Below are 16,126 nucleotides of genomic sequence, written 5' to 3'. Positions count from 1 at the left end.
ATGAACCGCAGCATGCCAGGCCTCCCTGTCCATCACCAACTTCCAGAATCCACCCAAACCCATGTCCATCAAGTCGGTGATGCCATCCAACCATCTCATCCTCTGTTGTCCCCTTCTCCTCCTGCCCTCAATCTTTCCCAGCATCAGGGTCTTTTCAAATGAGTCAGCTCTTCGCATCAGGTGGCCAAAGTATTGAATGAAGTGAGATATGAAAAAATTCTAGAAAAGCCATCTATCAATTAGTATAACTTTGAAAAGTTGAATGCAGTCTGTCTCAGAAACTCAGCAAGTTCTTAGATCTGTGGCTATGATCTTATGTATCACTATTACTGAGGGCCAGTGGGTTACCTCTTTCCACTCCATCATTATCCTCTCACCATTAACCCTTCACTCTTTTGATTACTGCAATGGTGTTCATTCTATGGGTCTGTGGGTCCTGCCACAATCAGTTCATTCTCCATGGTCATGGATTAAATCCTCCCCACGTCAGACTTTGGTTCAGCATCCGTGCTGTGTTTCCCTACTATCTGTTGGCATCAAGCCCTCATACCTCTGCTGGGTACTAACACCCTCTGTATGTGCCCAACCTGCAGCAGCTTCAAGAGCTCACCCCGTCCAGGCAGAGCGGCTTCTTCTGTTACTCTTTACAAGGCTGCCTTTTGTTGGAAAGTCCTTCTCTGTGTAAATCACCCCCTTTCTTTCAGGAGGCCCAGTTCAAGTCTTATCTGCTACCCTAAGCCTTCCCTTATCGCAGAGACTCACACAAGTGTTCTCTTTCTTCATGTTATTAATGCACCTGGAGTGAATATCACCGTCTAGCATTTAATTGCTCTCGTTCTTTCCTGTGTGTCAATTCAGCCTTGGTCTCGATCATTAGCTACTTAAGAGACAGAGCTCGTTTTGATTCCTCCATGCATTTAACACAGAGCTAATATGCAATAGGTCCTCCATTTATTGCCTAATTATAAACACATTGTCCTAGTATGGATGACATGGGATGAGCTACAGTTGTCGTCTCCACTGACGATGGATAGTCTAGGACAGTGCTGACCAGAGACTCGTGGAGCAAGCCTGCCGGTGCATCCCTGGGAGTTCTAACCCTTTAGCTGGAAGTGGAGGTTGAGAAGCGGCTCCTAGTGTATAGAGAGCATCTTGTAAAATGGCCTTTTCAGGAGAACAACAAAACTTTCCACAGAACTCCAAGTGAATTCCTTATCACTCTGACGACAGGAAACCTCCAGGGATGTAGGAAATGAGTTCTGTCTTTTAATTTGCATGTTTTAGCCAGTGGGGTACTTTGTGGGAAATAACGGGTGGAGGTTTCTTTACCTGTTCCCTTAAATTATAATCCTTGGGTTGTAACACTCACACGGGTATCTTCTCCATTTTTTTGCTTCCACTTCAGAGTGCCCATTTCTTACCCGAACAGATGGGCATCCTTTTTCCTTAGTTGTTTGCAAGACATCATATCAGACCCTCCTCGCCCCTCAGGAGGCGCCCCTCAGGAGCTCCCGGCTGCTCCTCTCTGACCCTTTTCTGCTCCTTGGTCTACACAGAAGCTGCAGGGATCAGGCCCCCTGGTCCTGACAGAGGAGGAGAAGAGGACCCTGATCGCCGAGGGCTATCCCATCCCCACCAAGTTGCCCCTGACGAAATCAGAGGAGAAGGCCCTAAAGAAAATCCGGAGGAAAATCAAGAATAAGGTGGGTCCATCAGACGCAGGCACTTCAGTGAGCAGAACCGAGCCATGTGCCTGTCCCACCTTCCCGGTGGCCAACACTGACCCGGCCCTTGGTTTGGGACCAAGGCTTGGCCCTGTCATCCTCCAGCCCTGCCATCCATCTTCTGGTCAGTGGGTCCCCAAATTGGGTGTGCATACTCCATGATGCTCAAGATAACCTATTCAAGCATGGGAGGAAAATATTAGAACTCCCATTTACATTTAAAAACATCTCAGACTTTAAAATTTCTATTTCATGATATATACAATATTTCCCCTAGTAGGCATTTATGCAATTTATAAATATTTATAAATTATAATATTATAAATACATAAATATCAATATATTATGGGTGCTTCTTAATTTTTTTTCTCGATAGGGGTTTTTGTTAAAAAATTCTGCTGGCTCTTCTATACCTGGGTCTAGCAGTTTCGAAGTCCTGGGCCCCTATAGTACCTGGGTTCGATCCCTTGGTCAGGAAGATCTCCTGGAGAAGGCAGTGGCTACCCACTCCAGTATACTTGCCTGGAGAATCTCATGGACAGAGAAGCCTGATGGGCTATAGTCCATGGAGTCGCAAAGAGCTGGACTTGACTGAGTGACTAACACATTTCCACTTTTGATCTTAGTAGGCATTTGTACAGAACTGTTTTCAACCAAGGGTCCATAAGTTCTTGAAGGGTTACTTTCAAATAAGCACAAATGCAAAAAAAAGTTGGCATGGCTAGGGTGTGGATAGAGCAGGAGGGAGGAGACTAAGGGAGGAAGGAGGAGAGAGATTAGAGTCATAATTCTTCACCCACATGCAGAACCACCAGGGAATTTCTGTGTAACTAACCCCAACTGGCTTATATTATGTATTACAGTGACCCAACTAGGTCCACAGAATTGAAGTCATTTTTCTGAGACCATAGCGATGGTTCATGATGTACATGTTCTGGTCTGACTCCTGGACCACCATCCTTCTCACTTGTGGCCTAATTTGTTAAAGTAGATGAGAGCATAGACTGATTGAAACCACGGGGAACAGGGGAGGCGATTAGTAGATGAGCCAGCAGGTTAAAGAAATGGGAAGTGGCTGCAGAAGTGAGCAGGGCTTCTGTGATTTCTGTGCTCACGGCCTCCAGTCATCTGGGTTTACTGCTCTGTTGTCGTTCAGTCGCTGAGTCGTGTCCAGCTCTTTGCAACCCCATGGACTGCAGCACGCCAGGCCTCCCTGTCTGTCACTGTCTCTGGAGTTTGCTCAAACTCGTGTCTGTTGAGTCAATGATGCCATCCCACCATCTCATCCTCTGTTGTCCCTTACTGATCACAGCTGGAGTGTAATCCTCTCGTCTCCCCTTCCATTGCAGATTTCAGCCCAGGAAAGTAGGAGGAAGAAGAAAGAATACATGGACAGCTTGGAGAAAAAGTAAGCCTCCTGCCAAACTGGTTGTGTGTATTGAGCAATTCACGTAGAGAAATGTGAGTGCCAGGGGGCCCCTGATTTCCATGACAAGGGGGTTCAGTTTCTCACCTGGCTCCCAGCAAAGGCTGTTGGTTTATCAGCCTGTGTTTTGCCTGCCACCTAGTGGTTTTTAGAGGAGAACCTTATAAATCTAGCAAGAAATTAAAGAAATACAACTTTCTTGGTGGCTCAGATGGTAAAGAATCCACCTGCAATGCAGGAGACCTGGGTTCGATCCCTTGGTCAGGAAGGTCTCCTGGAGAAGGCAGTGGCTACCCACTCCAGTATACTTGCCTGGAGAATCTCATGGACAGAGAAGCCTGATGGGCTATAATCCATGGAGTCGCAAAGAGCTGGACTTGCGAGTGACTAACACATTTCCACTTTTGATCTTAGTAGGCGTTTGTACAGAACTGTTTTCAACCAAGGGTCCATAAATCCTTGAAGGCTTACTTTCAAATAAGCACAAATACAAACCTTCATGCACATTCCTGGACTTCTCAGAGGAGAGGTGCTATTTTGGCAGAAAAGAGCAGGGCTAATTAATCAGTTACCCTTGGCCACACTGCCTTGCACCCTTGAGAAAGCAGCAGGGGATATAAGACAAGTTGGCATTCTTTATTTTCTGTCTGCTATGATTCATGTTATAGGTGAGTGACTTTGCACAAAAACACTTGAAGATACCTTGTGTTATTCTGAATAGCCTGGAATATCAGGAGGGCTCTTAGAAAAACATAAATTAAAACACAATTTTGTATTACCCTAGAAAATAGTTCCCATCTGACAAACTAGTATCATTTTAAAATGGGAATGAGTCCCTAGATCTAGAAATGAATCTTTATGTATATGTGGTGAGAGGAGCAGTTGGTGGATCCTGGCTGGTTTTTGAAGTTCCTACTGAAAGTCAGTGTTTCTTCCTCCTGATTTAGGTTTTGGTAATAAGAATTATTACCAATCATTGTTGAGGTATCCGGGGTCAAGATGTTTCGATGAAAATCTCTTTATGGCCCCTTGGGGCATGCCGCCTCCAGCACCTGGGTTCCTTGTCCTGAGGTCTTAGGGTCTTGTCCTTTCCTCTCCCCCTGCCCCAAGCCCTGTCAGTCTTTCTGGCCAAGAGCACAGCTAGCAGCATTCAGACCCTGTAATATGGAGGGAGAAGTGTGATGAGCATTGAGAGCCATAGGGAAAAGTCAAGAGAAATCAAGTTGGAAAAACCCTTTAAGAAGTTTGGGCTTCCCTGGTGGCTCAGATGGTAAAGAATCCACCTGCAGGGCAAGAGACCTGGGTTTGATCCCTGGGTTGGGAAGATCCACTGGAGGAGGGCATGACAATCCACTCCAGTGTTCTTGCCTGGAGAATCCCGTGGACAGAGGAGCCTGGCGGGCTACAGTCCATCAGGTCACAAAGAGTCAGACACGACTGAGTGACCGTCCTCAGCACATAAGAAGTTTACATTGTGTACCGTTCCAATTCATTTCCCATTATTGAGCCATTTGTTACTAATCTCTTTTTTTTTTCTTTTGTGTCACCCTTTTCCCCAACTCAGGTTGGCCTAGCTCTCTTCCTAATCTCCCCAGAGTAGCTGCTTCTCTGTTTATTTTTTCTCTGAACCCCACCTGCCTTCATCCTAGCTCCTGGCTTAGTGCTTGCTCCCCTGATAAAACTCGGGTTTTTCTTTTTCTCTCTCTTCTGTAGGGTAGAGTCTTGTTCAACGGAGAACTTGGAGCTTCGGAAGAAGGTGGAGGTTCTGGAGAACACCAACAGGTGAGGGTCCCTGGAGTGAGGATGCCTGATGGAAGGTGGGGAGAGAGGGGCAGATCAGAAAGGGAGCTGGGAAGAAAGGGGAAGAGATGCCATTGAAAGAGTAGTTGTGCCAGGATGCTCAGGGCGGCCATGCTCCATGAACCTGTTCCTGCCGCCGGTGTGCATGTGCGCACACACACACACACACACGCCTGTGCGCATACATACACAGACACATGCCTGTGCACACACATACACACGCCTGTGCATGTCCTTTACTTTCCCTAAAATATGTGAGATTGATGAAGAGGCTGACGCTGACAAGAGCTTTCATGAAGAGGGAGTTAAGGAAGAGGCTTGGGAGAGAATATGGTCAATGAGTCTGATTCTCCTGAAAATGACATCAGACTTTATAGAGGTGGCTAAGGAGGGAGTCGCCACTTTTTTGTCACCCAATTTGAGTAAAATAAATTAGTGCTTATTAGTGAAAAAAAAGGAGAGAAAACCAAGTTTGTTTTTTAAAAAGTTTTTAATTACTGTGTTTAAAAGTTAATTAATTGATTACATTTTAAATCCATTTTGAAAAATAATTGTAAGACAGATGGATTAATGAGTTCATCTAGCATCTCCTGTGTCAGGTACTGTTTTCAGGACTTTATAGATAATAACTCATTTAACCTTCTGATGACCCTATGACCTAGTCCTATTACTATCCCTATTATATAGAGGAGGTAATGGAGACTCAACAGGGAGGCCTGGTGTGCTGCAGTCCATGGGGTCACAAAGAGTCGGACACAACTGAGCAACTGAACTGAACTCAATGGAGACTCAGAAAAGTTAGGTGACTTGTCCAAGGTCACACAGTAAATGCCAGAGCTGCATCTGAAGACAGGCAGTCTGGCCCTAGAGCCTTGATGAGCTTTATCCTGGGTCATGTTAAGGTATAGGGCTGAGAAACGGTGGTTGAGGAGTTTCATCATGTGTGTGTGTGTGTGTGTTCAGAGTCTGCTCATGCTTTGAAAATTAAAGTATTCATTAGTCAAGGGATCAAGTTGCCCTTAGCTGTTATAGATCCAACAATCCAAGCAGAGAAAAATTGACTTTTAGGTAAGCAAAATATTAATTCATGATTTTAAGGCTTAGCATTAATGCCTAATAACAATTTTGCAAATGTTAAGGGATCAGGGTAAATCTATTTACATGTCATCTGATAATAGTGTAACATTTGGCTCCCGTTTCCTAAATCTTCATGGTCTGTTGCTCAAACAGCAGGCTAATTGAGTCATCAGTTAAAAATACCATCAGTAGGAAAAGTGGACATTGTGACCCCACTGGGTTTCTCTCTGCATTTCTGGGAACGTGTGCTCATATGGCAGGTCAAGGACAGTCACCTCCAGCACGCTGTAGACAAACAACGGAAGTAAGAAAATGTCACCAGCTCCCTGTGATATCACCTTGATCCCCCATGCAGAGGAACTGGTTTCCAGTGGCACTTCAGGGTTCTGGTTTTGCTGTTGTCTTTGGCGATTAGTCTCCTGAGGCTTCATCCCTTCTTATCTCCACTTTTGTTCTTGCCAGAGTGGTTCTCTGGGTCCTAAACCCCCACCAGAGTCTGTATCCATTTTGTAAGCATCTTGAGCAGATTCTAGTCCATCCCACCTCCTATCTTAGCCATCGCTATTGCAAAACCCCCATGTTCATGAGTGGGACAAATCCAGGCCATGAAATGGTGAAAAGGGAAAGAGGAATCCGTCCAACATAATGGAGTTTGGTCCAGGTTGGGTCTTGTCTAGGGGTTCCAGATGTCAGGGCTTCCTGCAGCCACACGGGGGCAGCAGAGGCGCAAAGAGCAGTGGGTGCTTGTGATGAGAAGGGCTCGCTGCCTGCCCCCTTTACTGGAAAAGGGTGTCTCCTCCCCTCTCCAGGCTGACCCTGCTGTATCATATATTTTAAACCTAAAAAATAAAACCCACACACATGTAATATATGCCCATTGTAAAAAAATTTTTAGAAAATACAGTTAAAAAAGAAAAGAAACCCCCCCAAATCTTTTCACCCAAAGAAATGTTTACATTTTGAACTGGAATATTTTATATGTATGTGCTTATGTTGTACATCCTCTTCTGTTAAGAACCTTCCCCATTTAACAGAAATCACTGGCCATACTGGCCATATATTTTCGTATCAGTAAATGTATTTCTACATAATTTTATTTCTGTCAGATTTTGATGAAGAGCTGTTATCTGCAGAGCATGGACATAAAGCACATCTGATTATGTGTGTGTCAGGAACAATCTGTGCTTTGCCAATTGTTTGTATCTTTTAAAATAATGAGTGTTAATTGCTTGGTCGTGCACAACTCTTTGTGACCTCCTGGACTGTAACCCGCTAGGCTCCTCTGTCCATAGGATTCTCCAGGCAAGAATACTGGAATGGACTGCCATTTCCTTCTCCAGGGGATCTACTCGACCCAGGGATTGAAACCAGGTCTACAGCATTGCAGGTGGATTCTTTACTGTCTGAGCCAACAGGGAAGCCCTTTAAAATAATGGCCACGACTATATTAATATGATGTCGATTATTATACAATATGAGTTAGAGAGCCCCTGTGTATTTGAGCTGGGGTCAGCATATCTTGAGTTCTTCCCTGAGAGCCAATGGTAGTTTTCCTTCTATCTTCTTCACTGTGGGAGCTTTTGCCAGCAATTCAGCCAGCAGGAGATTCCACTGAAAACACAATCTACCTCGTGCTTATGGTGCTCTGCTTGCCCCTTGACTGGCAGGCGCTTCCACTGTGGTTCCCCAACAGGCTCTGTGATCAGTCTCCTCCCTTTTCCAAACTCCTGGTAGACAACCAAGCCTTTATGGTGAAAATGGTTAATACTTGATTAACCTGCCATCCTCTCACAAGCAATCTGATGAGGGGCCTCCTAGATCATAATCTGTCGGTCCAGTAGCTTTTCGTGTGTTTTGGCTTGAGAAGCCAGGGAATAAAGCAGAGTTGCTCTTGTGCAAACAGGGAAGGGCCCGCCTTCCCCCCGACTTCCTCTCCCTTCTCCTTCTGTTCCTGCCAAGGGCCTCTCCTTGCCCAGAGGACACCGTGACCGGAGTGACCAATTTGAACCTTGGCAGTCTCTGCCCTAAACTGGTCAGGAGGAGATGATGGTGTGGGCCTGTGGGAGGGGGAGACGTTCGGGCCCTTTATTCATGGCACCGAGTGACTGGCCCAGTGTTTGAACTAAGTACAGAGCAGGGCTCAGTGGACACACACCTGTGTTTGTGTCCTGTTCGCGCTTCTTACATTACCATCCTTCGGAGGTAGGCGGGCGGAGGCAGAAATGCTTACCAGACGTGGACAGGATCCTGGCTACCCAGAAGTGGATGGGATACCTGGGGTGCCACCGTTTCATTTGGCATGACCTGGCAGGAGAGGCAAGTGGGTGCTTCACTGTTGGCCAAACTAAAGAAAAACTGCCCCTCTTTACATTTTACCGCTTCTGAAGCCTACAAGGACTTTCATCTATCCAGATGAGAACGAGGACTCAAAGCTGGAGTCAGTCCTGAATCTTAGGGTAGTACTGGCCCCAGCAGCAGTCAGGTAGCATGTTACTGGCTTCGAGGTGAAAAGGCCCTTTTGCCTGAGCTCAGCAAGCTGGAAGGGGGTGGGGACAGAAGAGGAGACTTCTGCAGCCTTTACCACTGGAACCTTGGGCAGCTGGAGCAGTGGGAAGTCACCTTCACACTTGTCTGTAAGGCGATCTGCTAATCGCCTACCACCAAGAAATGTGTGAGCCAGAGAGAGATGGTTTCCCAGGGGGCCCTCCTTCCTGTGCTCAGTCGGGAAATACTTTTGCTTTTACAAAGACCAGGCGAGACTGCGTGTGATGTCTCCTGGCCTTCCTTGCTTCTCATTCGTCTCCAAGCTGCATGACTCATTCTTGAGAGACCCTGTCTTTCCCCCACTTTATAGCCTTTTCTTCTACACAAGTGATTCGACTAGCCCATTCCTTATAGGCATCTGTGGCTCAGTTTGCTCCTTTCTTGTCTAATTTTGCCCTTGAGCATCTACAGGGCTGATTTGTAGACTCATAGGAGCTTAGACGTGAGAGCTTGTTTGGAGGTTCTAGCAGGGGAGTGCAGCCACTCACATATTCTTGATCGAAGACTGGTCCTCCTCCATCAGAGATGGTTGTCCTCTTTGACTGATCTCGAATCTTTGAGAGGGTCACATGTGGAGCGATGAGAGAGGAAGGGGACACCTGCCTAGCCAGCAGATCGGCCGAATCAACCCTGGCAATCAATGGAGAGACCAGAGTTGCAGCCAGCTCCGGATATGGGAGCCCTCATATCTGGAGCTCAGACTTGAAAAATACTTTAGAGATCATCTCATTTAATTGCTAATCACTTCATTTCACAGAGCGGGCAACTGAGGGCTGGTGAGGTTAAGGTCATCCAGACATTTAGAGTTAAGACGGGAACTGGGACTCAAGCAGCTCATTTTTCCAATGGTCCCTTCCTCAGTCACTCCTAGCCCTGTTGTGCGCTCTCTCCAAGGACCAATGCCTTCCTCATCACAGGGCCGACCTTGGATCCGAATGAGAGGGCCCTGCTCGGGACCCACATTTTAGGGGGCCTGCTCTGGTTTCCCCTAGCAGGCCCCTCCCAGTAGGATGAGGAGTCAGCAGGACCAAGGCGATATGTCTGTCTGGAGCTCTTAACCTGGCCCGGAGGGAGCTCGAGGGAGCAGGCCTCAGGGGTACCTGTAGGCAGTGTTTGCAGGCCAGGGCTAGGATATACGACATGGGATGTGGGCCTCACTGGTTCCCTTTCCCTGGCCCTCACAGAAGTGAAGGATGTGCTTGTCCTGACCTGTATTTGTGTTCTTATCAGAAACAAGGATTCCTTAGTTTTCCTCCTTGACCTTCCTCGTAACTCTAGTCCTCTTCTCTGTCTCTGCTCTTCTTGTTCTTTACAATCTGCATGCGATTTCTGAGAGAGGTCTTTCCAGCCAAGCCCACTGGGCTTTGGTCATGTTCTGCCTCTCCTGATTTGTTTGTTTAGCCACACAGTCATGTCCCTTTGCACCAGTTTTGTCTGCTGGCTCCCTCCGAGCTATTATGGTTTTCCCTGTGTGATGTCTTCTCTTCTCTTCCACTGTCCGTAACCAGCTGGTCCCCCTCTCCTGCTGTGCATAGAGAGGCTGTTAGAGTGCTGACGAATGACCCGAGTCCAGGAATGACCCTCTGTAGACCTATATCTTGGTTTAAATCACTTTTCATTTCTCCGTTATCTCTAACTTCTGGCTGTGTGAAGAGTATAAACTTTTTTTCTTCAGGTGAAAACATTACAAACTTCAAAGGATTGTTGATACAAGGCTGAGTTTCCCAGAGAGTTTAGAAAGGCATTTTAGTATGATTTCATGGTGAAGTTACACATCCCTCAGCCCCAGAAAACGTTCTAGAACTCTCTTTTTTGTGATCTTGGGCAAGTAGGTGGTAGAATATTTCAAAAGTGCCTCCTGGTCCCTGAAAAATAAAGCTCCTTGGAATGTGGCAATTGCACAGTGAGAAAAGGGAGACCATTTGTATTTTTAAAAATTTAGACCAGAACCCCATAAACAGCCTTCAAAACTTAAGTAAAAGGTCATAAATAAATGAATATTTATTCAAAGTTCAGGATTTTAGCAGAATGTGATTATCTTTTGTGTAAGAGTTTGCACCTTAGTATTTAAAAGTCTTTGTGGTAGTTCACGAGCCTCCTTGGAGGAGGAAATAACAACCCACTCCAGTATTCTTGCCTGGAGAATCCCATGGACAGAGGAGCCTGGTGGGCTACAGTCTGTGGGGTAGCAAAGAGTTGGACACGACTGAACAGCTAGCACACACACGAGTCTCCTTAAATATTGTTATGCAGTATTTGGCATTGTTATTAACAATATATGCTACCAGCTCGTCTCTCTCCACCTAAGGACTTTGAGGTACACGTTTCAGGTTTGTAATACCTCCCTCCTATCCCTCAGGTCTTTGACACTAATTCTGGAAGACTGGGGTGGATGTGGAGGGCTTTAGGTGGGATTTTGCTTCAGAAGAACATGGATGCCTACCTCTTCCATCATGAAGCCATATAATAGTCACTCATAATAATTTTTTTTTTGCATAAGCACTGTAGTTAAATAACACTTAGACTTTTTGATCATATCATTTTACATGTTGTGTAACGACCCAGATACACCACACATACATCACATACATAACTAATACGAATGTTTCACAGATAATTACTTATTTACTATGTGTGATGCCCTCAGATAGTGTGTGTTTTATTTGATTCTGTTTCATGGAGAAGGCAATGGCACCCCACTCCAGTACTCTTGCCTGGAAAATCCCAGGGATGGAGGAGCCTGGTAGGCTGCAGTCCATGGGGTTGCTAAGAGTCGGACACGACTGAGCGACTTCCCTTTCACTTTTCACTTTCATATATTGGAGAAGGAAATGGCAACCCACTCCAGTGTTCTTGCCTGGAGAATCCCAGGGACGGGGGAGCCTGGTGGGCTGCCATTTCTGAGGTCGCACAGAGTCGGACACGACTGACTCGACTTAGCAGAAGCAGCAGCAGCCTTAGAAAATACATCAGTCACACCCCAGTTGTTTCCATGGCCCACGAATGGTTCATGATTTGGAATTTAGAACTTACTGCTCTAAGTCATTCCATAAGGGTGTTAAAAAAGTTTCTTCATCCCCGTGGGAGGCTGATGCACCCGGAGTGGTTCATTCACACACACAAATGTGCGCACACACATCGTAGCACAGCTGGTTTCACTTCTGAGAAAGGCGTGTCACAGGATTTGATGGAAAGTGTGTTTATAGAGAGGACCTGCTTGGCAGCTCCTAGCACAGCAAGTAATTGGGAACCACCAGTTTATCCTTTTCCCTGGGTCCCAGTTTCTGACTCCAGTGGGAAATTAGACACTAGAATGTTCAAAGCACAGGATGCAGCCGCTGCATCCCTCTTGTTCTCTCTTGCTCCCTCCTCTCCTCACCCCCACTGTTTCTCTTAAATAACAGAAACAGAAGAAAACAAAATGAAACCAACTACAAGAAAACACATGAGGCTGTTGATGCATTTCCCAGTTTTTATGAGACTGTGTCTCACACTGTCGGCTACTTTCGAATGTTTTGCCCAATTTCCTTTGATCCATCTCCCAAGATACAGGGTGATGCTTTATTTTGGGCGAGGCTGGCAGCTGCCTTCAACTGCTCTTTTCCTTGGAGCTATGCGAGCACAGCCGTAAAGTTTATTTTTACATTTCACCACAGGACAAAAATCCACATTCTCAATCGAGCTCTGGACACTCCGATTTAACAACTTGTGAAAAATTTCTTGGCCCAGATAAACGTCTCTCTAAATTAAGACCTTGCTCCCGGAAGCCCAAGAATTCATTAAGCCATAATTAGCCATGATCACTGATGATTTAAAGTGCAGTAATAAAGGAGAAGTTTTTACCGAGTTCTGAATGCACGGTTGGAGAGTGTGTCCTATGATTGACTTTATATAGCTTTAGTTTTAAAATAATTCTTCCATTTCATCTGGTGCCTGCCTTTTCTCCAGCCAGCCCTTTATGCAAGCAGAATAACAGCTGTCATCAGAGCTCCCAGGGCTGCAGGGCATGGCATCTGTCCCAGTGCCACCAGGGAAAGTACCACGTCATCTCAGACCAGCGTATCAGCCCTGAGGTCCCAGGCTTTCCCATACAGAGTCATCAGTGGAAAGAAACAGCAAGCACTCTGCAAAGGTGTATTTGTTCCAGCAAAGCCAGAGTACCCCAGACAGGGATTCTCTCGTTATTCTGTTAGCTGGTCAAAGGAATTAACTTTGACCATATTATTCAAGTCCCGAGTTTGGGCAGCAGTTCAGAGGACATTGCTGAACATTGAACTGCTGCCTAAACTCAGGGCTTAAGTAATATGATTAAAAGCACACAGCTGTGGTACTGAGATCTAAATTCAGATTTCTTATCCTGAGAGTTCATCGCCCTATTCTGGTGAATATTACTGACTTAGTAATTTGGAAACCATCTCATCAGCTCTCTTGGTATCCAGTGGAGGGACAGGGCTTATAATTTCCATTTTCCTAAACAAAGCTCAGCTTTGACTTCCTGACGCTTGACTTAGGCTAAGGAATACCCATTATTCTTTTATCCATCTCTTACATTTTATCTTGTCATTTCCAGAGATCTGCCAAGAAATGTATATTTTACCTTATTGCTTTTATTTGTATCAATATCACGGAAACTTCGTTAGTACATATTGCATTGCCATCGGAGTCATTGTGGCCTTTCTGTCTGTAGTTTCAGATCAGATCAGATCAGTCGCTCAGTCGTGTCCGGCTCTGCGACCCCATGAATCGCAGCACGCCAGGCCTCCCTGTCCATCACCAACTCCCAGAGTTTACTGAGACTCACGTCCATCAAGTCAGTGATGCCATCCAGCCATCTCATCCTCTGTCGTCCCCTTCTCCTCTTGCCCCCAATCCCTCCCTTAGTCACTGAAAGTAATCCTTTCTTGTTTAACAGTGGACATATCTCTTGACTGTGCTGTTGTCAATATAATATTTTTTCAGGGGCCGTGCCATACAGCTTGCAGGATCTTAGTTCTTTGACCAGGGATCCAACTCAGGCCTCAACAGTGAAAGCAATGGGTCCTAACCATGCGACCACCAGAGAATTTCCTCAATATGATATTAATGTCACTGGATTTAAGAAAAATCTACTTAACTGAGAAGTCTTTTGATCATTAATTTTATTAGGTTATAGGTTGGGGTACCATGCTGTACTGAATTGGAAAGTACGTGAGCTATGGAGTCAGATAGATATGGGTTTACATCTTTGGTCTTCTAGTTACCAGTTACATGTCTTTGAGACATTTATGTAGTATCTCGTATGAAGTTCTAGAACTCAGTCGGTGGACACTCAATCACTGATAATTTTCTTTGGTTATGACAAAAAATGAGTGTTTCTATTGTGTGAATGTCCATGAATTTCCCAAACTTTATTGCATCATGGAAATCTGTTTCAATTTTGGGGATGGATGAGCTAACCTGCTTTCCTTGGGTAGAATCCCTCTGTTGCTGATGGATGGGGCCTTCAGAGCGTCAGCCTTCCCACCAGCTTACCTTCACTAATCTGAGCAGGAGAAGCAGCAGCAAACAGCACATTGTAAATTACTGTTGCTTTCCACAGAAATTTCAAACTGAAAAATCTATTTTAAACTACATGTTTGCTTATCTTAAAGAGTTGCATTATAAACTGTTAGAAATCAGGGGCCATTAAACAATGATTCATTTACGGTGGATTCAGCACATAATTATCTTTGAGTTTGGAAAGGATGTGCTGATGAATGCCAAGTAAAGCATCGTACACCTCTAAAGATACAGGCCTCCCTGCTCACCCAGTCAGACCTAGATGGTCCTTCTTCCAAACTGGCAGCATTTACACCTGTGGCTGGGGGCCCAATTTGAGCTTCAGGTACTATACCATCAGGGCTTAGGTGTGTTGGCCTGTTAGAGGTCTGCCTTCAGGATGAACTCTTGAGCCTCCTGGGAGACTCTTCATCCTAGGGATAGGGTCCCAGACCTTGTGATCCCAATCAGAAATTGGAAGGGAGGAGTGATTCCAAGTATTGCATGGAACTGGTTTCCTCAGTAATTCATGCTCTCAAGACTGGACAAGAGGCAGGGAACGGGTGGGAAGGTTGTAGGGACTGTTGGTAAAAGTGGAAATGGTGGTTTCACTTTTAAAAACACCTTAAGAGGGACTTTCCTGGCTGTCCAGTAGTTAAAACTCCATGCTTCTAACACAGGGGGCACAGAATTGATCCCTGGTGGGTGAATTAAGATCCCCCATGTCCGCCTCCTGGTGCAGCCACCCGCTAAATAAAATAGAATACCAGGACATTACATTTTTAAAAAATTCACACCTGAAACTTCAGAGCAAAAGTGAATGGCTTTGGTAACATCTGTAAATCTGCTGTCTAATGGAAGTCTGGATGAAGGGATGACCCCCCACCCCACCCTAAACACAGCACAGCTGAGCTTCAGCACCTTGGTGCTGCAGTGCAGGCAGCAGGGTGCCCCGTGGAAGCTGGGGGTGCCCATCAAGAGTGGCAGCTGGCGGTACAGACATGGCCTTCAGCAGGCCACCAAGGAAACAGCGAGGCCCCTTTCTGTAGTGTAGCTGCTGACAAAGAGCCTGTTAACTGGTACATGAGAGGAGGCCAGAATACGGGAGAAAAGGTTTGTGCCGTGCAGTCAAACGTGGCTCTTATCTGTGGGCTCGCCTTTGCATCTGCCCCCAGGATTTCCAGAAATATAGCAGGGAGACCCCAGAGAGGCCTTTGGGGCTGGCACGACAGACAGTCGTCAATAAAATGCATGCCACTGCCTGCCAGATGTCAGCTCTGCCGGAAGAAACGTTCATCCAGGAGGAGCGTGTGTCAGAGGTCACTCAGCTCTCAGCTTTGAAATGGCAGCCGTGCAAGAAGGCGGTGCTCTTGGGAGTTCTTGGGAGAAGAGAGAAAGCGTGAGGAAAGGAACTTGCTGCATCATAAGATCCTTTAGCTGCAAACTTCTGATTTTTTTTCTATCTTACTGACGTATAATTGACAAGTAAATTTGTGAGATATTTAAAGTGTACAGCATAATGATATGCATATACATTGTGAAAGGATTCCTCACATTGAGTTAATGACCACGTCTATCACCTCACCTACTTACCTTGTTTTATTTTTATTTTTTGGTGAGCACATTTAAGTTCTGCTCTCAGCAATTTTCAATTATATGATACAGTGTTATCCTGTGTGTGTGTATGTGTGTGTGTGTGCGCACACACGCGTGCACACCCCGTCATGTCTGTCTTTGCAACCCCATAGATGGTAGCCTGCCAGGCTTCTCTGTCCATGGCATTATCTTGGCAAGAATACTGACGTGTGTTGCTATGTACTCCTCCAGGGCTTATCACCCGTAGTCACCATATTTTGCACTAGATCCTCAGACCTTATTTATTTTAGAGCCGAAAGTTTGTGTTCTTTTACCAAACTTCCTGTCTCCCATTCCCCCAGCTCTTGACAACCACTTTCTACTCTGAGTTCAGCTCTTTTTTTTTTTTAAAGATTCCACGTGTAAGTGATTCCATATGGTGTTTATCTTTCTTTATCCGGCT

General features: G+C 45.6%; 1 protein-coding gene across 1 annotated transcript in view; it reads left to right on the top strand.

Moving 5' to 3' along the window:
• CREB3L2 (cAMP responsive element binding protein 3 like 2) overlaps positions 1 to 16,126 on the top strand; it is a 128,272-nt gene that overhangs the window by 102,323 nt on the left and 9,823 nt on the right. Inside the window, exons 6-8 of the mRNA XM_061414833.1 lie at positions 1,557 to 1,703; positions 3,074 to 3,132; positions 4,864 to 4,932. Coding sequence (XP_061270817.1) covers positions 1,557 to 1,703; positions 3,074 to 3,132; positions 4,864 to 4,932 — 275 coding nt within the window. The remainder of the gene's footprint in view (positions 1 to 1,556; positions 1,704 to 3,073; positions 3,133 to 4,863; positions 4,933 to 16,126) is intronic.

The sequence above is a fragment of the Bos javanicus genome, chromosome 4 (genome assembly GCF_032452875.1).
Source record: "Bos javanicus breed banteng chromosome 4, ARS-OSU_banteng_1.0, whole genome shotgun sequence".
Lineage (NCBI taxonomy): Eukaryota > Metazoa > Chordata > Mammalia > Artiodactyla > Bovidae > Bos > Bos javanicus.
The sequence above is the reverse complement of the archived record's forward strand: the minus strand, read 5'-3'. Positions and strand labels throughout refer to the sequence as shown.